At 66.2% G+C, this 7,938-nt stretch overlaps 3 protein-coding genes across 5 annotated transcripts in view; 2 read left to right on the top strand and 1 right to left on the bottom strand.

The window, feature by feature from the left end:
- Tgfbr3l (transforming growth factor, beta receptor III-like) overlaps window positions 1–2,325 on the top strand; it is a 5,051-nt gene extending 2,726 nt beyond the window's left edge. Inside the window, exons 4-8 of the mRNA XM_013509129.1 lie at window positions 1–260; window positions 972–1,086; window positions 1,180–1,338; window positions 1,522–1,594; window positions 2,156–2,325. The exon at window positions 1–260 is cut by the window's left edge and continues 26 nt beyond it. Of these exons, the coding sequence (XP_013364583.1) occupies window positions 1–260; window positions 972–1,086; window positions 1,180–1,338; window positions 1,522–1,589 (602 nt within the window). The 3' untranslated portion in view covers window positions 1,590–1,594; window positions 2,156–2,325. The remainder of the gene's footprint in view (window positions 261–971; window positions 1,087–1,179; window positions 1,339–1,521; window positions 1,595–2,155) is intronic.
- A 1,104-nt stretch (window positions 2,326–3,429) lies between these two features.
- Snapc2 (small nuclear RNA activating complex, polypeptide 2, 45kDa) lies at window positions 3,430–5,923 on the top strand. Of its 3 annotated transcripts, XM_005413142.2 has the most exons (5): window positions 3,444–3,709; window positions 4,163–4,282; window positions 4,370–4,438; window positions 4,658–5,066; window positions 5,162–5,923. In XM_005413142.2, the coding sequence occupies exons 1-5, from the start codon at window positions 3,527–3,529 to the stop codon at window positions 5,488–5,490; spliced, it is 1,110 nt and encodes a 369-aa protein (XP_005413199.1). In that variant the 5' UTR covers window positions 3,444–3,526; the 3' UTR covers window positions 5,491–5,923. The 3 variants fall into 3 exon arrangements, with proteins under 3 accessions (XP_005413197.1, XP_005413199.1, XP_005413198.1); XM_005413140.2 differs by having other exon boundaries at window positions 3,430–3,709; window positions 4,163–4,438; XM_005413141.2 differs by lacking the exon at window positions 3,444–3,709 and adding an exon at window positions 3,756–3,984 and having other exon boundaries at window positions 4,163–4,438.
- A 1,043-nt stretch (window positions 5,924–6,966) lies between these two features.
- On the bottom strand, window positions 6,967–7,811 carry Ctxn1 (cortexin 1; the record flags this gene model as incomplete). Its single annotated transcript, XM_005413139.2, is given in 2 exon segments — window positions 6,967–7,278; window positions 7,364–7,811. A coding segment is annotated over 1 exon segment (249 nt). The 3' UTR covers window positions 6,967–7,278; window positions 7,364–7,543.
- Window positions 7,812–7,938: the final 127 nt, after the last annotated feature.

Genomic DNA, 7,938 nt, shown 5'->3' with positions numbered 1-7,938 from the left:
CGCCGTCCTCGCGCCCGACGGCCGGGCCCGCCCTGGTGCTGCTGCGCGGAGGCTGCCCCGCCGACGCCTCGGTCACCTTCCCGCCTCTGCCGCCGCCAAGCCCAGACGGTGCCCGCCCCGCACGCTTCAGCTTCCGCCTGCGCCCGGTTTTCAACGCATCGGTGCAGTTCCTGCACTGCCAGCTGAGCCGCTGCCGCCGCCTCCCAGGAACCAGCCCTAGGCCCTCGCCCCTGACCCGGCCGCCGCCGCTGCCATCGCGGGTGCGCGGGCGCAAAGCTGGAGATCTGCAAGCCGAGGGCCCCCGGGGCTGGGCCGGGAATGTCTGGCAACGGGAGCGAGGGGTCCCTCTGGATTTGGGGCCCGAGGCAAGGGTTCCTCGGGGGTGGGAGAAGACACTGAGTTTAAGGCTGCGGTCAAGGTGTTTAGCTGCCCCTCCCCCCCCCGGCGGGCCCTTGGGGTTCCTCGGTGGAGAAGTGCCCACTGCATTCCCTCATGCCCAGGGCTGTAGACCCTTTGGGCGGGGCTCTGAGGTTGCTCCAGAGCTGGGAGGTTGGGTGGGTGCAGAGGGATGCCAGGGGCCAGTCTGGGGGCACCTGGGATGTGGGGCTTCCCGGGTTAGGTGCTGAGTGGCGCTGACCCTTTTTTTGGTGGGGTGGGCCCCAGGGCCTTTGATTGACTGACTCATTGAGACAGGAACTTGCTAACCTTCCTAACGAGGGTACCCAGGCTGGGCTCAAACTTGCCATCCGTGACCTGACATTTGAGGGATGAAACTGAGGTCCTCTCAGGCTGGGTACCACTGGGTTACTTACGGGCTGGGCTCAGGGACTCTTAAGGAGCCAAACTTGCAGGGCTCCCATGGCGGCCTCCTGGCTGCGGTGGACAGCTGGACACTTAGGCCTCTTGGGAGCCCAGGAGACAGAACCCAGGATCGCCGGCCCGTGACGTCCCCTGTCGTCCCCCTCTCCCAGTGCTGGCCTCAGGACGAGGCGTGCGCGGGCAGCGGCGAGAGCCTCGGCGCGGACGGCCCCCACCTGCACACGCTGACGCAGCCCATCGTGGTCACCGTGCCGCAGCCGCCCCCCAGTACGCACGCGGTCCTCCTCCGCAGGATGCCCTGCGGCCGGGGTGGGCATCAGGATCCTGGGTCTAGCCTCAGCGTCGCCCTCCCCCGCACAGGGCCGCCCAAGAGCCTCCCGGGGAAGGCAGTGCGCGCCGAGCCGCCCGCGCCCGCGCCCGCAGCCCTGGAGCCCGCACCCGTGGTGGCGGTGGTGCTGGCGGCCTTCGTTCTGGGCGCCGCGCTGGCCGCGGGGCTCGGCCTTGTGTGCGCGCGCTCAGGTACCGACCTCCGCCTGCCCCGTCCGCCCCAGCCCATTCCCACGCCTCTAGTCCCGGGATCGCCACGGTCCCAGCCAGCGGGACCTGCCCATCCCTAGACCTGACTCCGCTGCGCCCGCAGCAACCCGCAGGGGGCGCGCTGACCCCGGCGCAGCGCCCCATCGCAGCGGCTCTTCTTTGCAGCGCCCCGGAACCCTAGCCAGCCGGCCAGGGCCTCGCCCAGCGGCCCCCAGCCCCGGAGGCCCCACTGAGGCAGGTAAGCAAGGAGCGGGGAAGGGAGGTCTGAAGCAAGAGCTGAGGTGGGAGGTGATGGTGGTGACCCTAGAGCTTCACCCTCCTGCTAGGAACAGTGCTGAATGATATTTCGCACACAATCCTAACAACCTACAGCTACTGTTATAATCTCCAGGAGAAAAGAATAGAGGCGCTCTCTGTCACTTGTCAAAGGTCAAAAGGGAGCCAAGCGTGATGGCGCAGGCCTATGATCCTAGTACTTGTGAGGCTGAGGCAGGCGGATCTCTGGGAGTTCAAGGCCAGCTTGGGCTACATAGTGAGTTTAAAGCCAGCCTGAACTGCATAGCGAGACTTTGTCTCAAAAAAAAAAAAAAAAAAAAAAAAAAGTCATAACATTTGGTTAGTGGGATTTGAAGTCAGGGACTAGGGTCAGCCTCGGAGGTAAGTCCTCAAACCTTGGACAAGCACTAGGCACCAATTAAGGGTTCAGACCCATTTCCCACGCTCAGAGGGGCCTAGACTGACAAGAAGCCAACAGGTGCCGGGAAGGCAGAGTCCTGCCTGGTCTCCCCTCCCTTCCCAGCAGTGGCGCACCCCGCAGGATTGAGACGCACGCAGCCAAGCCGTGGCTTCGGACCAGGTCTGCCAGGACCCAGGACCCAGCACACTGCCTCGGATGCCACACTTTGAGAACATGACCCCTCCCTCCCTTTCCACCACCTCGCCTGGGCTCAAAATAAACCTCTAAACTGAGCCCGCCAAATTCTGGTGGAGTCACGGGGTGCGCTCCGCACGGATGGGGGCGCTCGGTAGAGTGCCAGCGACCAGGACTTGAGGGGCCTCGGGGCTGGGAGAGGTGCGGCCTGGAGGGCTGGGCCTTGGGCGCGGCCTGCTAGCCCATAGCTCAGGGGCATTTTGTCCCAAAGGTTAGGTATCGCGTAACCCTGCCAGTTTAAATTTAAAATAAGGGCTGAATTTAAAATAATAGCTCAGTGGCACAGCGCCTGCCTGGCAAGCGCAAGGTCGTGAGTTCGATTCCCGGTACCGGAAAAACAAACAAAATAAGGGCTGAATTCAAAATAAGACACAGCGCCTGCCTGGCAAGCGTGAGGTCGAGTTTCGAGTCCCAGTACCAAAAAAAATTTAAAATAAGCCCCGTCTCCCCCCACTCCTGCACCAGCCCACCCGCCTCCTTCCATCTTCCCCAAGCCTGGCCTTCTCTGCTATCCAGTCCCTGCCTTCGTCAGGTCTCAGCCTTCTACCTCTGTCCTCGGGTGTCCCCACTGATCTGATACTGCACTCCTGTTCGTTTGCTTGCGTCGTCTAGAGTTCTTTAAATCCCTCCTTGCTGGGCATGGTGGTGCTGTAATCCCAGCACTCGGGAGGCTGAGGCAGGAGGATCACCACGAGTTTGAGGACAGCCCGGGCTACACAGACTTCAAAGCCAGAGAGAACCGCATAGCGAGACCCTGCCTACAAACAAATCCCTTCTGCCCGAGCTCCTCCCTCCCCAGTGCAAAGGCAGGAGACTACTACCCCCTTTACAGACGAGGAAGCTGCGGCTTGGCAAGGTTAAATCACTTGCCCAAGGTCGCCAGGGCCGTCCCACCACAGAGCTCAGGCTCCTGACCACGGCTAGAGAGCTGGCTTAGAAAAGCAGTGCACACAGTAATAGGACTCTCATGAGGCAGTCAGGCATGTGGGAGAGCAAGCGATCCAAGGTCACTTCAGTTCACAAATGAGATACAACGCGGACGGAGGGACTCGCGCACCCCGCTTGTGCGCCGCTAGTCTCCCCATTACTTCTATGAAGGCGGCTCCTTTCCGCCTGTAAACGCGAAGCCGCGCCCTCCTCCGCCTCCGCCTTCGCGCGGTGCTTGCTGGCCTCCACAGCCTCCGTAGCCCCGCCCACCAGGGAAGCTGCGCGAGAGCATCGGCGTCTCTCTACAGCAACATGAAGCCCCCGCAGCGGCGGCGGTCTGCCCCTGCGCGCTATCTGGGCGAGGTGACCGGCCCTGTGCCTTGGAGCCTTCGCGAGAAGCGCCAGCTACTGCGACTACTGATGGCGCGGCGGGGCCAGCCGGAGCCAGACGCCGCCGAGCTGGCCAGGGAGCTGTGGAGCCGAAGCGAGGCCGAGGTGAGCGGCGGGTCCCACCTCGGAAGCGAGGCTGGGGGCGTGGCTCGCCGACGAGTGGGTGCGGCCATGCGGCTCGGGGGGCGGGGCCTCGGTAAGATGCTGTGGGCAGTGAACCAACCAACGTCGCGAATGTAAGCGAGGGGCGGGGTATGAGTGTGAGCTCGGTGGGCGGGGCCATGCCGGCTGTGATTGGTGAGCCTGAGGGGTGGGGTCGCCGGGGCCGGAGGGCAGGGGTTGGGGGCGGGGCGAGCTGGGCGAGAGAGGCGCTGGAGGCGGTGAGAGTGAGGGCGAAGCGGGCGGCGGTGAGCGGAGCGGAAGTGAACGGGTTCTTCACGTCGGAGCCGGCCCCCGCTGCAGGAGGAGCCGGGACAGCCGGCCCTTGGCTCTGGCTCACACCCCGGGGCCTGTCCGCAGCCCTGAGCTCATAGGTGGCCTCCGCGATCTCCTCCCCAGGTCCGCGACTTCCTCCAGCACCTCAAAGGCCGCGTGGCCCGCGAGGCCATTCAGAGGGCGCATCCAGGCGGCCCTCGGGGTCCAAGGCGCCCGCAGGCGCAGGTCCTGGCCCCCATTGAGGTGAGGCGAGCGGGCAGGCCAGGGGAGGGGTGCGCCCGCGCGCTGGGCGCCGGCCCCGGCTGCCCGTGTCCCTCGGGCTTCCCCCAGGTGTGGACGGACCTAGGAGAGAAGCTGACGGGCCCGCTCGAGGAGCCGCTGACGGCAGCCTTCTCCCAGGTACCGCGCCCCCGCGCGGGGCAGGGCCCCCGGGGAGGGTCGCGGCGCGCGGCTGGGGTGTGTGCCAATCAGCGGTGCAGCGCTTGCCCGGCGTGCCCAGGGCCCTGCCGGCGCTGTGACCCAGCGGGGCCTTAGACTCGCGGATCTGGCGAGGGCTGGAGAGCTGGGGACGTGGAGGGCGCACCCTCCTCCCTGAGGGCTCTGCCTGTGTCCTGCCAGGTGCTCACCATTGCGGCCGCAGAGCCGCTCAGCCTGCTGCACTCCAAGCCCCCCAAGCCCACGGCAGCCCGTGCAAAGACCCCGCGCCTGGGCGCCGCCACAGGGCAGCAGGGCCGCACCCCTGACGTTTGCGGCCTCGCCGTCGGCCCTGCACCTCGTGCGTCCGGCGCTGCCTCGGTGACCCTTGGCCCTGCCCCGGTGGCCTCTGGTTCTGCCCCTTCTGCATCGAAGCCAGCCCCCGAGGTCCCTGGCCCCACCCCTGAGACCCTCGGCTGTGTCCCTGAGGCACCTGCTGAGTCCCTGGCGGTCCCCTCCCCGGAGGGAGACCTCACCGTGGACTTCGAGAAGATCTACAAGTACCTGTCTTTCTCCTCCCGGAGTGGCCAGGGCCCAGAGCTCTCCGCAGCTGGTGAGGGGGCTGGGGAGGGCAGGGCGCGTGGGGCGAAGGTCCCAGGCGGCAGGTCCTGCCCTCCGCTCACTCCCGTCCCTTCCCTGCATCCCCAGAGTCGGCTGTGGTCCTTGACCTGCTCCTGTCGCTGCCCGAGGAGCTGCCCCACCTGCCCTGCACGGCCCTAGCTGAGCACATGACCAAGACCTATGACCGCCTGATGGCCCCAGAGCGCAGCCCCTGTGGTGGGAGCGCCGGGCCCGGAGCTGAGGAGGGCCCTGGCTCCAGGGTGCCGGAGGAGCCCAGCCAGGGCCCCCATGGAGCCCCTGAGCACAGTACGCCCAGCGAATTGAGGTCGGCCTGGCAAGCAGCCGGCGTCTGCCCTCTGAACCCGTTCCTGGTGCCCCTGGAGCTCCTGGGCCGGGCGGTCACCCCAGCACGGTGAGGCCCCGTGTATCTGGCAGGTGGCAGATACACGGATCCCCTGGCTGGCAGTGGACCGTTGTGAGGATCGTCTGGAAGCTCGCTGGGGGACCCGGTTCTCAGCCGTGGGTGCAGAATTTGGATGCTGCGTGCCTGGGGGTTTTGGAAATGGAATCCCAGTGGTCCAGGGTTCCCCGGCAGCCAGGCAGCCGAGGCACAGTCCCCCCCAAGCCCAGCTGTGACTGTGCCAGGCCTTTGGGGAGAGGGCAGAGCTGGCCCCCCACACCAGCACCCGTCGCACGCCATCCTCTGCTTAGGCTCCCGTTTTCTTCCCCCACCCTTCCTGTACCTGAGACCCAGCATCCCTCCGCCCTCCGCAGCTGACGGCGCCACCCCACGCCTCACGCCTTCCTGGGGCCCCGTCACCTGGAATAAAGTTCTTGTCTACCTGCTTTCCTTCTTTCTGATTTAAAGATTGGGAGTAGGGGATCCTGCTCGCTGGAGTGACCTCGGCTTGGCCGCGAAGGTCCTACTAGTGGCGGGGCAGAAGCAGCTGCTTGGTAAGCCTGGGCGGGAAGAGCCAGCTGGGCACAGCTGGCGGGGACGGGTGTCAGAGGCAGGTCAGAGGGGCCAGTGCTGCGCACACCAGGGAAGGCGGAAGACGGACGGCGGCCAGAGGAGCGAGCGGGGGGAAGGGGCAGCAGGAGCCGGAGGGCGAGTGGGGACAACGAAGGCAGAGCTGGGGAGCAGAGGTAGGTGGGGGAGGGGCGGAGTCCCGGCGGGGCCCCAAGACCTCACATTCCTGGGGGTGCTGCCAGGCTGCCTGGCACCAGCTCCACCCTCCCTGTGCGCATGGAGTTGGGGACAGGTCTGGGAGACCAGCGTTCTTGGGAAGCCAAGCGTCTTCCCATGGCATGCCTTCCCCCCAAGCTAACTAGTCGTCTGAGGGTAAATTCTGTTCCCAGCCAGCGCCTTCACACAGCTTTCCTTTTATAGAAACGCTCGTCTCTCCCCACACACTGCACACAGCTCCTGCGGGGCACACAACACGTCTCCAGGGCTGGCTGTGGAGCGGAGCCAGCCCACACCGTGTTCACAGCGTGCGGTGCCAGCCCCACAGGTGCCGAGGCGCACGCGAGGACGGGGGCAGGAGGGCCGGCTCTTGGAGAGTCTCTATTACAGCCCGCAGCGCACCCCCGCTCAAGGAAAGGGGGGCGGGGAGTCCTGGCTTACGTGTGGAATGGGGGTTGAGGTGCTGCACACCAGCCCCTACGGAGCTGGTCTCAGGGTGCACGCTCCGGGCAGCGGTTAGAAGCGGGCAGAAGCCATGCCTGCATCCCAGGTCCGGCTAAACACTGTCCACGCGGCTAAAGGCAAGTTGTCGCAGCCGCCTAGACCTCAGTCCCCTGGCCTGTAAAATGGGGACGCTCGCGGGAGCTGGCTCATTCTCCGATCGCAGAGGAAACAGGCAATGAACAGGAGGTGCTAACTCAGGACATTGCTTGGCATGCAGTGAGCGCTCAATAGTAGCTTTTATTATCACCGCCATCATCATCACAGCTCAGAGACAGGGCGAGAGGAGAAGGCAGCGGAGGGGCGTGGGGAGAGCTGGGCAGGCGGCGGGGCCCATGGAAGCAGAGGTGCGCACGGGGAAGGGCGCGCTGACCTGGGGACGGAATGCACCGTGCGTCCCGGGGCGCAGCAGCCGCGGTCCGTCTTCCGGGTCCAGGGCTTGGGCAGGAGGGCATTATCGGATGCAGCATCCTGCCCCGCAGGACGCAAAGACAGGCTCCACACAGCCATGGTGACACTGGGGGTGGCCGGAAAGTGGGGAAGAGGTCAGGGCTGGGAACGGCATTCACCCACTCCCAAGAAAGGATGCGCAGCGTTCGTACCTGGCACACGACAGCAGCCAGCGCCACTTAGAAGTTGGGGATGCAGTCGGGCCCAGAGTGTGCAGAGGACGGGCAGGGACGGGCAAAGGCACAAGGTGGGGCTCTGGCCAGGCTAGTGGGGAGACGGGCGGGATCGAAGGGGCCGGGGCTGGACGGGTGCTGAGCGCAGACCCGAGCCCCTCACACCAGCGCGTAGTCGAACTGCCCGCGCTCGAGCGCCTCCTTGTGGTCGGTCCAGGACGAGGCGGGCATGCGGCTGTAGGGGTCCAGCAGGATGCGCACGCAGCGCACCATCAGCAGCACCAGCACCACGAGCAGGCAGAGCACGAAGGCGAACACCGTGCGCTGCTCCGCGTCCAGGCCCGCACCCACCGGGGGCCCCGTCGAAGGCGGCAGCGGCTCCGGTGACAGCGTCCACGTCGCGCTCATGGCTCACATCGCCGCGCGCCCTGCAGAGGAGGAGGGGGCCGTCCCGGCGGGGGCTGAGGCGTCGCCCTCCCCGCAGCGCCCCGCGCCGCCCCCTCCCGTCTCCGCGACCCCCCATAACCCGCACCGCCGTCCCCGGGCGACGCCCA

This window comes from Chinchilla lanigera, unplaced genomic scaffold (assembly GCF_000276665.1).
Source record: "Chinchilla lanigera isolate Chin_1 unplaced genomic scaffold, ChiLan1.0 scaffold00162, whole genome shotgun sequence".
Taxonomy (NCBI): Eukaryota; Metazoa; Chordata; class Mammalia; order Rodentia; family Chinchillidae; genus Chinchilla; species Chinchilla lanigera.
This window is presented reverse-complemented; position numbering and strand designations above follow the sequence as displayed.